This window comes from Manis pentadactyla, chromosome 4 (genome assembly GCF_030020395.1).
Source record: "Manis pentadactyla isolate mManPen7 chromosome 4, mManPen7.hap1, whole genome shotgun sequence".
NCBI classification, from domain to species: domain Eukaryota; kingdom Metazoa; phylum Chordata; class Mammalia; order Pholidota; family Manidae; genus Manis; species Manis pentadactyla.
The window spans coordinates 145,475,848-145,492,470 of record NC_080022.1 but is presented as its reverse complement, the minus strand read 5'-3'; the positions used below and the strand labels follow the sequence as shown (position 1 = coordinate 145,492,470).

General features: G+C 34.1%; 2 protein-coding genes across 8 annotated transcripts in view; one reads left to right on the top strand and one right to left on the bottom strand.

The window, feature by feature from the left end:
- Positions 1-16,623, top strand: part of NF1 (neurofibromin 1) — a 304,417-nt gene that overhangs the window by 239,700 nt on the left and 48,094 nt on the right. Inside the window, exon 37 of one of the 7 annotated variants that reach the window (XR_008997245.1) lies at positions 2,024-2,182. The exons of 4 other annotated variants lie outside the window; for them this stretch is intronic. Coding sequence is in view for 2 of the 3 variants with exons in the window: in XM_057501131.1 (XP_057357114.1) it covers positions 13,773-13,908 (136 nt within the window). In the remaining variant the exon portion in view is untranslated. Of the gene's footprint in view, positions 1-2,023; positions 3,544-13,772; positions 14,727-16,623 lie in introns of those variants that run through there. 2 more of the 7 variants (XM_057501131.1, XM_057501132.1) reach the window with 2 other exon arrangements.
- On the bottom strand, positions 5,835-16,071 carry EVI2B (ecotropic viral integration site 2B). The gene is made up of 2 exons (XM_036906311.2): positions 14,736-16,071; positions 5,835-8,352 (listed from the first exon to the last, which is right to left on the bottom strand). Exon 2 carries the CDS (start codon positions 8,335-8,337, stop codon positions 6,994-6,996), a length of 1,344 nt encoding a protein of 447 aa, XP_036762206.2. The 5' UTR covers positions 8,338-8,352; positions 14,736-16,071; the 3' UTR covers positions 5,835-6,993.

Genomic DNA, 16,623 nt, shown 5'->3' with positions numbered 1-16,623 from the left:
TTTTCATGTACTGTTGGCCATCTGAATTTCTTCTTTAGAGAACTGCCTGTTCATATCCTCTGCCCATTTTTTAATCGGGTTATTTGCTTTTTGGGTTTTGAGAAGGCTATGTTTTTATTTGTTTGTTTTTGGTATCATTAATGTACAATTACATGAGCAACATTATGGTTACTAGACTCCCCCCATCATCAAGTCCCCACCACATATCCCATTATAGTCACTGTCCATCAGCGTAGTAAGATGCTGTAGAATCACTATTTGTCTTCTCTATGTTGTACTCCCGAGAAGGCTACATTTTTAAATGAGCATCTTACTACTTTTAATGATCAGTTCACGTGGTAAAATAAATGTGGTTAATTTTATTTCTTTGGTTAGGATTTATTTATTTATTTATTAGGTTTTCTTTTCTTCAAGAAACTTACTTTGTTTAGTGAGTGGGAGTATTGCTTTCTTCAGAGACATATATAGGAATGACCATTTGTTATGTTTTAAAAATAACAGCATCAATTTTAGGCTATTTCTTTAGAATGTTTCACATTTTTTCTTACTGAGAAAACAATTTATAGTTTTTAAATTGCATGAAATAAGGTAAAAAGGAAAACTTTGTTCATGAGTTTTATAAAATGAGACTAGATTTAGGATAGCTTCTGTTCTTCTCTTTAGTGGACTGACTGTGTAAATAATCTGTTAAAACTCAAATCTAATTTCCAGAATATCTATTCACCTTAGAAAAGAAAGCAGATAGAGTCATGGCATTTTCAGTACCAAATTGTTACCATTTAAAACCAGCAATTATTAACATATTAGGTCTAAGAAAATTCTCATTATGTCTAGTTACTGAATCCTTTGTTTTTCTCTAAGTTACATTTGCCATTATTTTACCACAGATTTGTACCTCAAAGATAATTTTTTGCATTAGAATTTGAAGTATATTTTCTTAGAAAAGAAACTATCCTCTAGGAGTCACCTTTTGTATAAAATTAATGTTCCTCAAAAAGTATCTACATTTTAAAAGTCTGTAGTGTTAGAAATTTATTATTGATTAGGTGCTTTATTACCACTTTACTTTGAGGATTCAGCCTTGGTCTCTTATTAAGATTCTTTCAATGGATTTCAGAAACCAGTCATCAATCTTATGACTTAAAAGTAATGTGTTAAAAATAATACACTCAGCAATATTATTGTGGAAATAGAGAATTATTGTTTTGACATTTAGATTTCTTCTATTTCAGCTCATGTATATGCTGTTACACTTCAAGGGATATGACTGAGAGTCAATTTAAATCTTTCTTTTAATTTTAGGAAGTCTCATTACATCAACATGCAAGTAAATAAAGAGCTATCCAGTTCCATTATACTTACCAGTACTTTTGTTTTAAAGAAACGTGTTATTTCATTAACTAATGAATTCAAGTGAATTTGGGTTTAGGCTTTATTGAGATTAGGTTCTGCTGCATATGATAGAAAATTCCAACATAATAGCAGTGGCAGCGTTTCTCATTTCAGGTTTGAGGACATACCAAGTTGCTTCCTATTATTCGAAGACTATTGTAAAATTCTCAAAAGGAAAAAAAGGGAAATTTTTAATGTATTTAAACTTTAACAATCTGTCCTTATCTTGTGCTTTTAGAAATTCTATAAAAAATTAATAGTACATTACTGTTACTCCAAAAAATAATTTTTTATGGGCTTAAATGTTTGTTACAATTTATTTTAGATATTACTTAGACACATTACATTTTAGGTAATTCTGTCAAGTCAAGAATTACAGCTCTTTAAGGCAACTATTATATTCTAGACTAAGCAATAAATTCACTTATATATTCTTTTGTGAAACACACTGTCCTAGGATATATTACCCCAACATTGTGAAAAGTGTAATAAACCACCTGCTGTGGGAACAACTATTCCATGTTAATCAACAGTTTGGAAACCTAGTTTATCTTTATTTCTTAAGTTGATAACATTTGTTGTGCCTATTTGAGAGTAAAAGTTACGGTACTCTCTCTGTTTGGTATTATAGTGAGCTATTCATATAGAATTTCCTGCTAAAAACAGCAGAGTACTGAATAAAGGATTTTAAAAGCATGGAAGAACTGACAAGATAGAAATTACCAGGTCAAAATCCGAGTGGATCAGTCTCTTCTCCCACCTCCCCACCCCTGTTATCCCCATGCCACTGGTATGTTGCCAAAACTCAATCACTTTTTTGTTCACTAGTGTCTCTCATCTGGATTTATCTGTTTGCTTTCTTGTGAAGATTTAATTTGTTTGTCTCTCCCCATATTTCCTATAAATGGTTCCTAACAGCATTAATATAATTGCTTATTTGTATCATCCTACAATAGTTTCAAAATAATACCCGTATTGCTACAGAAAATTAGATTACAGACTACTGAATAAAGTTTAAGAAATCTTTGCAGCTCTGTTTGTTTTTAGAACATATTTCACCAAGGATGTGTAATCAGTTCTGTGTTCTAATGCAACTTGAAATAGCTGTTTTCTCTATGTGTTTATATCACCAACTTTATATTAGGTTCATTTGTTTTACTAGTTACCAATTTTTAAAGACTCTTAGGTCAAAACTTTCTAGCAAGGTATAGTCAGACAAATCTTGTTTCTCTGTCCTCTCCACCCTAACCCTTCCTTCTCCTTTTGGTGACTATTTTTATTAGCTTTTGGTAGTATCTGAACAGTATTTCTTTTTGCACACATACAAAAATATGTGTGTATTATGTTGTTATCCCCCTGCTTATATAAAAGGTTGCACACTAAACGTATATACTTACACATCTTTTTTCCTTGATAATATATCTTGAAAATCACTCCATATCAGTATATAGGAATCTTTCACATTCATTTCATGATTCATAGTATTCCATTTCGGAGTGTACCATGGTTTATTCAATCAGTCCCCTATTGATGGACATCTGAGGTTTTTCCAGATTTTTGATATTACAAATAATACCACAGTGAATACCTTTGCAACTAAATAATTTCATACATTGTCCAGTGGATCTTTTAAAAAGGTCTGTAGAAGTAGGATTGCTGGGTAAGAAGGGTAAATGCATTTGAAATTTTTTGGGTACTGCCAAATTCCTCTTTATAGACTACTGTTTTGCAGTCCCACCAACAATGTATCAGGGTGTCTAGTTCTGTTGAGCCTCATGGTAGACTTTGTTGTTAGACTTTTATTTATATCAATCTGATAGGTAATAGTATCCAGTGTACATTTAAAATGTATCTGTTATTTTGAGGAAAGTTGTATATCTTTATATGTTTTTAAGGACAATTTAAATTTTTTCTTCTGTGACTATCTTTTATGTTTCTCACATTTTTTCTATTGTGGGGACCCCCATATTTAGGAGTTTTTTAAATTTTGACTTCAGAAATATTAGCCATTTGTTTTAAGCCACTGATTTTTTTCTCCAGTTTACCATTTGTCTTTGGCCTTATTATGGTGGGGTTGGGTTTTTTTGACATTTAAAAAATTTATATCATTGAATTTTTATTTTTAGTCTCAGCTAGGAAGGTTTATCCCACTTCAGATTATAAAGGAATTCACTCATATTTTCTTCTAATACTTGAATAATTTAGTATTTTATATTACGTATTTAAATGTTTGGTGTTTATTCTAATGTGGTGTGAAGTACATATCCAGTTTTATCTTATTCTGAATATCCAGTTGTCCCAATATTTTTTCCCACTGATTTGAGTCTATTTCTGAACTTTCTGTTCTGTTCCATTCATCTATCTAATCATGTACCAGTATTACAATGTTTTAATTATAGGTGCCCAAATACTTTGCTACCTTATTTTTTATCAGAACTAGGGTAATAATAACAACTACAGGTCACTCTCATCTAAGTCATTGTGTCCCTCAACACCAACATCAATGAAATACACGTGCAGTATATGTATGTTGCATTGCATGAAGTAGATGCTCTTTGGTCCAATGTTAGTGAAAAGAATGCTGAAAGGAATCAGGGAACAAACTCAGCTTTTAGTACCATTTCTAAGCAAGTTGCTTATTCTCTCTGGGCCCGTTTTCTCAGCAGTTAACAAATAAAAGAAGTTGAACTAGATGGTCTTCACGGTTGTTTCTGGATCTGTTTAATGCTGATCTGGTAAGAGCACCACTGGTATGTGGTATGTAGTTTAGTCTACTTTTTATTCCTCTGTGCCTTGTCATGAATATGTGCCATATTCATGATATAAACATTCACTTCTGGATCTTGGTTTTTAAATCTTTTCTGTAGGTTCTTCTTTGTTCCAGCATTTTCTTTGCTCCTGTATTTCTTTTATTAGTTTGCATTTCTTTCTGCTGATTAAGCAAGGATTGCTATGATTTGGCTACTCAGCTTCCACTGACCTCAGTGGGGAAAAATTGCATGTAGTAAATGGGAATTATGTTTCCCCCTGGCAAAGAATTTCTTAAAAAACAAAAAACAAAACCAGCTGCTGACAGTAGTCTGTTCTTCTGTTGAACAAAGAACAGAAGGAGAAAAGCTGCCTGTAGTGTTTAAAAAAATCAGACAAGAGTATGACCAGCTCAACAGCTCCTGATTTATCTATGAGAGCTGGTATTTCCCAATACCCATCCTTAAGAGGTCAGGAAAGAAAGTGATAAAAAGAAGAGAAAATGTGGAAAGAGCTTCTTAGGTAACATTTTATATGAGAAAAGTTACGATGATTGAAGGCATGTCCAAATTTTGACCAAATATAAAAACATATCTTATTTACCCTAACTAGAGTACTTATAATTCAAAAGAACAACAGGAAGTTCTTCAGTTCCTTACTGCTGCTTGTAAATTAACCAGAAAAGTGCTATTTGAATAACACATGAAAGAAGGCTTTTAATGTGGAAGATAGAAGAGAACCAATGCCATATGCCAATAAACACCATGCTTATTCAGAAAAAATAAGAAGCTCAAGGAAGTGTTTCTGCAAATAAAAACTTTTAACAGTCATTAAGTGATTAGCTTAAAACATTTAAAGAGAAACATTATATATATAAACTTGCAATATCCAAAAGCCTCTAGTTTTTATTCAAGATGGAACTTTGTTAATTTTTGAACACCATTACTACAAATAAATACTATATTTTGTTCTAAGAAATCACCAAACTATGGGAGGTTCTTAAAGGTTAAGCTACCAGTAAGGCCACCACAGTTCATTCTCAGTGATTGTTTCCCTGATGAGGGAGGTGGGTAGTAAGGAGGAGGAGTATTATGTGTTTGTTGGGCAGAGGAGGGCTTGCTGGCATGCTATACAAGCACAGACTGAGGAGTACTCTCCTCCTTGACTGTACAAGGATCGGCCCACCCCTACTCCGATAACTCAACATGTACCACTGTCAGGTAACAGGTGAAAGATGAAATGCTGCATAAGAAAGGTGGGTTGTTTGTTTTTTTTTTTTTATCCAAAATGATTGTTTTATTATAGTGATGGTTATCTCATGTCTTATTTTATAGTCTAATTTTTGCTCACATCAAGGAAAGCCATTGATTTTCATATACTTTCTTATATCCATTCCTTATACAGTAATCTCTTGTTGCTTATAAGCAACATATAAGAATTTTTTTTTTGGTATCATTAATCTACAATTACATGAAGAACATTATGTTTACTAGGCTCCCCCCTTCACCAAGTCCCCCCCACAAACCCCATTACAGTCACTGTCCATCAGCATAGTAAGATACTGTAGAATCACTACTTATTTTCTCTGTGTTGTACAGCCCTCCCCGTGCCCCCACACACACACATTATACATGCTAATTGTAATGCCTCCTTTCTTTTTCCCCACCCTTATCCCTCCCTTCCCACCCATCCTCCTCAGTCCCTTTCCCTTTGGTAACTGTCAGTCCATTCTTGGGTTCTGTCAATCTGCTGCTGTTTTGTTCCTTCAGTTTTTCTTTGTTCTTATACTCCACATATGAGTGAAATCATTTGGTACTTGTCTTTCTCCACCTGGCTTATTTCACTGAGCATAATACCCTCTAGCTCCATCCATGTTGTTGCAAATGGTAGGATTTGTTTTCTTCTTATGGCTGAATAATATTCTATTGTGTATATGTACCACATCTTCTTTATCCATTCATCTACTGATGGACACTTAGGTTGCTTCCAAGAAAGGTGGTTTTTAAGAGCTCAAATGTATAGTGTCAGAAAGTATGAGTTCAGTGAAAGTTGGGAACCGTTTGTATTTTGATACAATCTGTTTATCCAGGAAAAAAAAAAAATCATCCAAATTTGGAATGAAGCCAAAAAGGTTTTTTTTCCCCTTTATATAAGATTTCATTTGTTTGGGTTTTTAAGGCATGTAAAGACAAAACTTTTTAATGGGGCTAGTTTTAAAATTTGTACTTCCCCAACAAGATAAGCAAATGTCTACATGCTATAGTACATGCTCCTGTTTTTATTCAGAGTGAAGGTCCCCAACCAACCCCCCAATTTGGTGTTTTAATTTGTTTGTTTTACTGTTTTCCATGAGAGCTAAAAAGGATATTTCTCAATTCTCAAACATGCATTTTAATCTCACATCCACACAAACTTGGAACATTTATTTAATATACCTGAGGGATTAATTTAAAACTTGGACTGTGTATTTAATTTCTCATTTCCCCCACCTCAAACTTTGAAATGGAAAAATAGAATTTTATTTATTTCAAGAAAAAAACTATCTACTGGGTGATATTAAATATATGTAGACTTTTGTTTCCAAACTGGTTGTTTTTGACATCCATCCACCTACATAAAATGTACTATACATTAAAGTTAGATACTATAGCCAGTAAATAGATCACTATTCCATAGTTTTTAAAAATAAGTTCCATGTATGCACATGAGCTTTGAGCAGATTTCAGGTAGTTCCTGAATAAAAATCAGAATTGGCTACCAGTTACCAGTGAATATATTTCATCACATGAGTAAAACAAAAGATGGAATCCTTTAAGAAGGACAGAAAAGCAGCTAAAAAGCAAGTTGTAGTATTTATAATAATTCTTCAGGTGGGGGTGGCAGGGATTCATTGAGATCTTGATCAGAATCAAGAGGAATAGAGAACTGACACTGGGTCTCATTGTTGGAATCTTCCTGGTTTTTCATAAAATCTTCTGGTGCCAGGGGCAAGTTAAATGAGTCAGGGGGAGGTGGAAATGACTCTTGGAACTTGGAATTATGATCTTCAGAGTCTTGATTGAGACAGTCCAGAGATGGGAGTTTGGTGGAATCACTTGGAAGAAGAGATAACGTCATTATGTCAGATTGGTTGCTCTCCTGTCCTTCCAAGTCAAGAAGGGGAGGAGGTGGTGGAGGCAGATCTGCATCGTCTGAAGAGGAAATGGCAGTGCCAATTGTTGATCCACCAGCACTATCCTCTGATGTACCATTTGCTTGATCTTTCATTTTCTCTGTTTTGGGGTTGTTTGAATCTTCAATGTTTTCACTTGATTCGAACAACTTAATTTCTAAGTCATCTGCTGGAACTGTGCTTTTGCTTGGTTTCCAGGCCATAAGTGAAATAATTGATGTACGTTTTGTGGGCACTTCATTTTCTCTAATGTTACCCAAACATATGTCAGGGGTTTCACCATCAGCAAATGGAGACCTACCTGCCCAGTTTTGATCATTTAGAACTGGTTTTCTCAAGCATTTCCACAGTACAATCATGATTATAGCTATCAACATAGAAGTCATAATTATACCAACTAATATGGCAGCTGTTGAATTAGACTTGGTTTTAGGTGGGCTCTTACTGCTACTAGTGGTTTGTAGGATGAATCCTGGTGTAAACATAGGTGAACTTTTGACATTTGGTGTTTGTTGTGTGGCTAGATTATGAATGGTTGGTGCTACTTGTTTACTAGAAGAGGTGTGGATAAATAATGGCTGTTGAGTGGAAGTGTAGATAAAAGGTGGCAGTTTTCTGGTAGGAGTGTGGGCAGATAGTGGTAGTTGGCTGGCAGAGGTGAACACAGGTAGTGCCATTTGTGGGGAAGCACTGGCCATTGCTGTTGATTGCCTGGTGATGTTATAGGCAGGTGGTTGTCCAGCAGAAATATGTGGTGCTGGTTTTTCAGAAGAGGCAGCTGGTGTTGGTTGTCCAGTGACTGTGGCAGTTTGTATTAGTTGTCCAGAAGCAACGTTGTTGAATTGTGTTGGTTGACCCAAAGGATTCCCTGTTGTGTTTTGAGAATTAGTGGAGACATATGGTATTGGTGATCCCAATAGAGCAGACTGTGGTTGCTTCTCTGTTGTAGTTGCTTCTGTCTCTGAGAAAATTGTATCATTCAGGTATCCACAAAACAAAATTAAGAGGAAGTACTTGAGATCCATTTCAGAATGTTTCCTCTTTACCAGTGGTTTTATAATAAAAGAAAGAAAGACAATTAGGTATCATTTGGTGTCTGGAATAAAGTAGGTAGGTACTTGGTAAGTATTCATTGTTCCTAATTTAGACTTGATATACTGCAGGCTAATGTAAACAACTACTGGATATACTCTTAACTCATAGCATTCAGACCTCATAGGCAGTGATCTCTCTTAATTCTTTCATAAGATCAGTACTTGGCCCACCACCCCTCTAGCTTCATTATATTACAGTCCTTCATGTCAAACACATAGGCTCTGTATGCTTGTACCCACATGCTCTCTACTTTTTTCTCCCTTTACTACCAGAAATATATTGATCCTGCTGCCTTGAAGGACACCAGTAACCATCTATTGTTACCTAACCCAATGGTCTTTCCTTCTTTCTCTTTCCTTGTTTCTGCTATTTTGACTACATTTGACATTATTGACTATTCCTTCATTGTTATTTGAGTAGCTATTTGAAACAGTCTTCCCTTTATGTTACTCTCACTAGCTTCTGTTTTTTTCTTGCCTCCTCAGTATGAGTACTTGATATTCAGTCCTCACTCTTTGCTCTTTTCTTTGATCCTAAATCTGTAACACTTCAGCTCTCACCTTTATGCCATAACTCTCAAACCTGTACATCCAGCCTTTATCTCCTTAACTCTGATTCTATTTGCATGACTTCTTGGTGGACATTTCCATGTGTATACCCTACTATCAGCAAATTCAACATATTTAAAACAGAATTCATCTTCATCTCATAACTGACTCCTCTCCCAACTTCTCTAATTTTGTCAATGGTACTACCTTTGTAAGTTTCTTATGTGCAGAGTGTGTCGTATTGGCAATCTTTGCAGCAGCATCACTGTCTAAGCACTGTGTCTTTATGTTAGGATCTCACATTTTTAAAGGATTCAGTTCAACTCAGAGTCCTAGCCTCAAAATCCTAAAGTGGTTGTTGACTCTGCTTCAGTCAGGCTTATCCAGTTGGTCAAGTAGTCCTGCTGCTGGTTTCATTCATTTATTGATCAACACCATTGTTCTTGGCTTAGGAAATACAACAATGAAAGGACAGTTTCTAATGGTAGAACAAACAAGCTAATAATTTGGTAGGCTTTCTCATAAGTGTATGCAGGAGATGCACAGAGGAACTAACCCAGCCTGGGAGTGCTTCAGGGAAGATTTCTCAGAGAAGTAAAACTTGAACTGAACCTTGAAAGTGCTGTAAGAATTAATTAAGCAAATAAAGTATTTCAGCCAAGGGAACACTATACAAGCATGGGGGGAAAAGGCACATGTATAAATTTGACAGGTAGGGCTTTTTGTGGGGTATGGTAGATGCTAAAACTTGAAGAGTTAAGTTCCAATTTTACTTCTACCACCTAAATCATTTAATTTTTCCTGTTCTCAGTTGCCTTATCCCTAAAGTAAGGAGTTATACCAAGACAGTTTTCAGCTCTGAGTGTAGCATACTTGTTTTGCACATCTTTAAACACAATGGTAACTATTTGGTTATTTTTAACATTAACAAATCTCATGTTGTTAGATCCTGGAGCATATGATCAGAAACTATAGTTTTCCTATGGTATGTAGGCCAAGCTGTGAGAGAGTTCATGTTCTGTACAATAACAGGAGAAGAGGAACTCCTCAAGTTTTGCAAATAAATAGAATTTTTTAGCATTTATGAGTAATTTTCATTGCTTACTCCTCTACCACTTGGTACAGTGAAGATAAATTACCCTATGTTAGTAGAAGGAAAAACTTGATTTTTTTTCCTGTATAGTGTCATCTTTTTTATTCTCCCTCTAATACTTCAAACCTAATTTAAAAATATTTATCCTTTAAATTTTCCGGCACACCGCTGATGAATTAATCTTAAAAGTGGGTGTGATCAGGTTACTACTCCCTTGCATAAGGGTTCCCCATTGCTGTCAAGATAAAAATTCTGAACTGAGTTTTTTCTTCTTGTTTGAGTTTGCCAGTCCAGTTCATATCTCATGACTGAGACTTATTCAGCCAAATGCACCTCTTCCCCATCTCACATACTTTCCAAACACACACATTTTTTTCCTTAACACACACTTTTAATTATGCTGTTTTTCACCCTCTTTGAATGTGTTCTTTTTTCCAACCCAGCCTCTGACTGCCTATCTCTAGCTTAAATTCCCCTTCTTAAATCAAGTTATCTGTGTCTGATCACAGCCCAGAGAGATCAGCGAACATTCCCTGAATCCCCCTAGTTCTTTTTGTCTTTATGGTTCCTTAGTTAATTCTTCAGACATGTAGCTCGCTCACACTTCTGTTCTCTTAAATAGTTGTTTATTTCTTTTTTCTTAACGTCTCATGTTTTCTTTTTATTAAATGAAGATTAAAAAGAACCTTGAAGACAGAAAGAAACAAAAAAATACTTACCTGGAACACACTAAGTATTGTACTATCCCACATGTTTTACATACCTTATTTCATTTAACCCTTAAATGACTCTGTGAGGAAGATGAAGTTATCCTTGACTTATAGATACAGAGACAAATTCAGTGCATCAAGCAATTTTCCCAATATTATATCTCCATTATTGACAGATTGGAAATTTGTACCCAGGACTGTCTGATTCCAGAATATATGCTCTTTCTACTACCCTAAACTGCCTCATGTTTTTTAATATTTTGATTCCTTTGTAGAAGAGTTCCATGTATGTTAGCAGCTTAGTAAGCATTTAACCTGTATTGGGCTTCTTGGTTCACTTCCATTTCACTTTCCTGTTTCTTAGTACTTCTACCAGAATGTAAGCAGAGAAAGTAAAATCAAAATTATTAAATTGTGCTTTTTATCCATTATCCAAAAAGGTTTAATAGAGAAAAACTTGGAAACTTTTTTGCATAAATATGGGGTTTTAATCATCTCTAGATGGTTGTCATCCTGCAAGGCCTAGTATTCTTACAGATTATCCCCTCAAAGACCTCACTAGAAAGTGCCGTTCTTCAGAGTTTTGCTTTAGTTTTTAAAAAATGCCACCTAAAGCATTGGAAAATGTAGGCCACAAATTGTCTTCAGTAAGAAATGAAATGTCTCTTTTTTTGTGACTTTGCTTAAATATTTTTAAAAACCCACATACTGCTTCTTTTTAGTTTGCTGAAATAGGCATTAGGAAAGGAAAGAGCTCAAACAGGAACATAATTATAAACCCAGTTTAGTTTGTAAGATCAATTTTGGTAGGTTCATATCCTCTTTTATCAATAGGAAGGTCGTAGGATCTTCAGTGTATGGGATTTTCCACTTGTCATTTAAGGGTTATAGCAACATTAAAACCATTCCATCTTTTATCCTACCCCTTTCTCCCCATTCTTCAGTTAGCTGTCTACTCTTCTAGCATCTGCTACATCAGAATGCTAGAATCTGTGTTAGAATTCTATAATAGCAATTCAGAAGAGTCTGAAAAAGAAGGAACAATTTAAAAGAAAAATAAGTAGTATAGCAGTGAAGAAACTAACTTTTTTTTCTAGCTCAAAGACAGTGAGGCCTGTGTTAGTACCAGTGATAAGTTTTTTTACCATACATATTTTTAAAATATATAAACTGTGTGTACCTAAAGTGCCTACATTGTTTCTGCAGGTAAAGGTAGAAAGAACCATATGGGGCAGGGAAGTAAAAAGGACAAAAATGTCAGATAAGGTGAAAGGAAAAGAGAATACAAAGAAATACAAAACAATACAAAAGAGAAAAACAGAACAGAAATATAGTAAGCAGCAAATACATGGAAAAGGAGAAGGTCAGTTAGCTAGAGAAGGTATTGAAAGGGAAAAAATGTAATAAAAAGCTGGAGAAAAAGTGGTGATATGTATGTAATTAATAGAAGTTAGGGTAGCAAATTAAAGTAGGCAAAATTAAAAAGAATTTGGGGGAGAAGATGGACGTAGGTGAAAGAAGGAGCCACACGATGCCGCTCTGTCTCTAGCCTGTGTTTGTGGATGCAGGGAGCCCACAAACAGGAGCTCTCTTCCCGAGATGCAGGACTTGAACTGCCCATTTTCTCCAACTCACTTCCCTTCATTTCAGGCTCTCCTATCTACTCTAAGTGTCCTTAAGATTCTCTTTCTTTAATTTTACCCCTGGCATACCCTTCTGATTACACTAAAGAATCTATGCACATTCTATATAGCATTTTTCTAGAAATCCCTTAGTCTGCTGCTTAGGCAAATCCCAAATTTGTCTACCCTCATATGGCACTATTTGGTTTATTATTTTCCACTGGCACTTTGAAATTTAAATCTTTGATACTGGTCTTTTGCTTTTCCTAAATATTTTTAAAAATTTTAAAAGAAGAAAAGTGTCAGCTGTTTTTACTAAGCATTTAAAGAGCAGTTATAGTGAAACCAGAGTGCATGTATTAGACATGTTCTCATAAATATAATGCATCAGTACACAAAGAATCTAGCATTTAAAATGGATGCTGTTAAGTTGGATATGATAAGAAATATGTAATTGCATTTTTAAGAGAATCAAGGAAATTCAGAGAGCACATCCAAATAAAAAAGGCAAGTGTAGGTAAGCAGTATCAAAAATAGTATCTGAATTTCAGTTACTTTGATATAATAACTTATAATACATATATAATAGGTTAAAATTGAGTAGTGGTATATGTCCAGCTAGTAAGGTTATGAAACCATAAAAGGAATAAAACAGCAGTTCCATATCTTGAGGAAAAGCAGAAAGAGACATAAACATTAAACTGTGATAGGAAGTATTTGATGACCATCTTTTATCAACAATAATAGCTACCATTGACTGAGTACCCACCAAATGTTAGGTCCTTCCAATTTAAAGAGCAAGATGGTGTTACCTTCATCTCATAGATAAAGAAACTGAGACACAGAGAAGTTGGGTAACTTGGCAAAGTGTTACGGCTCTCACTAGTGACACTAATACAGAAACCATGTACATCTGCTACCAGAGCCCTTGCCTTCTATTACATGTCACCAAATTTGCTCTACTGCCTTTCTTAGTAAAATAATGAAATGGGAATGCTTAATGAAGGAAGGAGATGTGAGCTCTTGGAACAGATATGTAAGTAACTTTTGGAGGCAATATGTAAAAGGTAGAACAAGAACTACCTGAAGGCCATTTAGTCCTGTGATTCTATGAAAACCGTTATGGGAATTTTGAATGGTTAGCCTATAAGCTGTCATTTTTGAGGTGATTTTTTAAAGATTGGACATTGAACGGCATCAGATTTATTTATGTTTAACAAATTCAAACTTACTCAGAATTCATAATTTCCTTCTGAGTAGAATTATATAACAATTAGCTGAATAATACAGGTACTCTTAAACTCTAAATTTGGAACTGATCTTTTCAAAATATATAGATAAGTCTTGTCTAAAAAAGAGATAAAAATCTTTATTTTCTAACTTCTGTAATAGTTACTTAGAAGAAATCCAAAGTGGACTTCTGCAAGGGAAAATCATAAGTATTTATGAAATGTTGAAATCGGACATCATCCATTATGAATTACTCTGCAGTATTTCAAGTTTATATAAACTTTCTCTGCAGTTTTAATTTTGGAATACATTTACTTTGTCATTGCCCACTTTACTCACAGACTAAGCATCTTTTGTGCATATTAGCAGGTTTCTATTGTTTACTCTGTGGCTATTTTTTCCTAGATCTATTTTGTGCTATTTACTAAAGGCTCAGATAATAACATGTGAAATATGTAAATATACATAAAATATGCAGATCATATGAATGCATATGCACACATTTTATCATAAAAGTTTTGTTTTAGCTTTAAAAATGAGTGGTAATATTTTCATGTCATTGTTATTAGTAAAAGATTCAATTTGTGTAAAGCATGAAGCATATATATAATAATGATAATTGAATGCCTTATCTAGTCTCCTTTGGTTTCTTTTTAAATTAAGCAGAGGTGAAGGTGACCTCTCACTGTGGAAACTAAAGGGAATTAAAAAAAATAAAAATTTAAACCTATGGATTATGTTATATACAGAAAAATTTATGGAAAGAACATCACAATTTTTAACAGTTGGTATTTTGGAGTTGTAAATTCAGTCATATCCCATGTATTCTAGTTTTATTTCTAACCTTTGGTTTTATCTGCCATGCTATAGTTTATTTCTTTTAATTACAGAACTAAGGTTAGCAAACACTGTGACTGAATAAACTTAAAAGGGCTTATATTATACAAACCTAGGTGAAAAATTTCCCCAAGGCAAGCTCAACACTGAACAAAACCACAAAACCTGTTACACACATCTTTAAAATATAGAGTTTAAGTTTAAACCACTAACGACATTTTAGTTGTAAAAATAAATTTTGTATAAAGCAAAGATCAAACCAGATTGCCTGTGTGAAAATGTTCTTACCTCAGCTGTTAACTTCTTTTGCGGAAGGCTAAATTCTCACTTCTAACTGCACATTTTGGTGATTTGGCTAAGAAAGCAAAAGGGGTGGTTCAATTCAGATTAAAAATGGTCCTCTAGCAAACTGAAATGGATTCTGTACAAAAAGAGGAAGTTTATCAATAGTTGGTTCCGGAAGTGCAATAAGCCACAAAATGACTAAGAAATGACTACTTTAGCAGAACTTATTTTGAAACACAATTTGGAGCTATATGATTTGAGTATTTTTAATTAATGTTTGTAAGTAAACATATGAGACTCTCTGGTAATGTGATTATAAAATTTATTTAGAATAGAGCTTTGGAGAGAAATTTATTCTAAGGGAAAACTGCCTTTAGAGGGTTATTACCTATAGTAAGATTTATTTTCATAAGAAGTGAATGATGTGTTCTGTTTACTTGTATGACCTTAGGCAAGTCATTGCACTTTTGAGTCAATATTTCCTCTTCTGGAGGTGTATTTCCCTTACTGAGTTGTGAGGCCTAAATAAGATAATACATATAAATGCTTCACACACAGTAGGTGGCCAGTAAATGTTAATGTTATTTCCTCACGTGTAATTTAGGCAAAGCCCAGATAAAAGTATAAATTAAGATTTTTTTGACCAAATTCTTTACTAACTTATTTTTGAGTTCAAGTGCACAACTCTTTGATTACCTACAAAGTAGGTACTTCTCTGTGGAAAGTAAAATAAATTAGAATCTTTTAAAAAATAGATAACTAAGCAAAGCATATTAAAAGAGTGAATCATTCTGTATAAAAATTCCTTTGAACAAGTCACCTTCTAGCCTCTTTCCTCATCTGAAAAATGAAATCATAGTTCCTAATTTATAAATTTATTATGGGATTTAATGTATAGTGGCTAGCAAAGCACCTGTTACAGTAGGTACAGTAAGTATTAAACCATCTCCTGCTTTCCCCTAGTCACTGCAGAGGAACAGAGGTTATCAAGGCATAGTTCTTCATTTCAGAGTACTTATAAATTGGTACAAAAATAATAGTTTCTTTAAGAGGTCCTACTCTAAAGCAGAATATAATGCTATAAACTTTGGCTCACTATTTTAAAATCCTGGAATTAAGCATGTTGATCATAATATCTAGGGGTAGAAAACAAAAGTGTCTTTGTAAAAAAATAACTTTTAAAAATCTTAATTCAAAACATATCTTAACCTGTCATCTTTAAACACTTATCAAGGAACCACTTCTGTTTGGTCATGAGCTATCATTGGATGGCATCATTCTGAGGGTGCATGTTTAATAGCCAAGATGGTGAGTGATGAATTGTAAATATTCCTGCAGTAGAAGCTTTCTCTTTTGTGAGAAAATGTTTGACCCATACACTTAATATGAAAGCAGTTCCCTAGTTAATTTCTTATTTTTAAGAAGCCACTACTTGGTTTTAATTTCCTCTGATGAGTATTTATATATGACACTTGAGTCAAGGACTGCTTTGTGTCGTCACTACTTTGTTCTAGTACACAATCTCAAGTTTTCAGTTTACGCTAGACAGGAGCTCTGCCAAGTTTCATTTACAGTCTGGTCCTTTTTACCCCTCAGAAGATAACCTGATGTCACCTTAGTTGGCATAAGGATTCTCTTGCTTTCCTTTTTACTTTGTTGACATTTAGCATTAACTGGAATAATATAATTATGATATATTGTTTAAGGAATGGATTTTTTTTAACAAATCAATAATAAACTGATAATAAAATTGATGCTTTTTTACTCTCATTTTAAAAGGTAACCTAGGTCTTTGAGCCATGGAACTTAAGTGAATTGATGATTGAGAGCAGTATCACTAGGGAATTATGCAGAAATTACCAATGCCTGGAGCTCATCCTGTTCCTATTAA

Coding starts and splice junctions, on each gene's coding strand:
- EVI2B (XM_036906311.2), bottom strand. CDS start 8,337: ATGGATCTCAAGTACTTCCTCTTAATTTTGTTTTGTGGATACCTGAAT.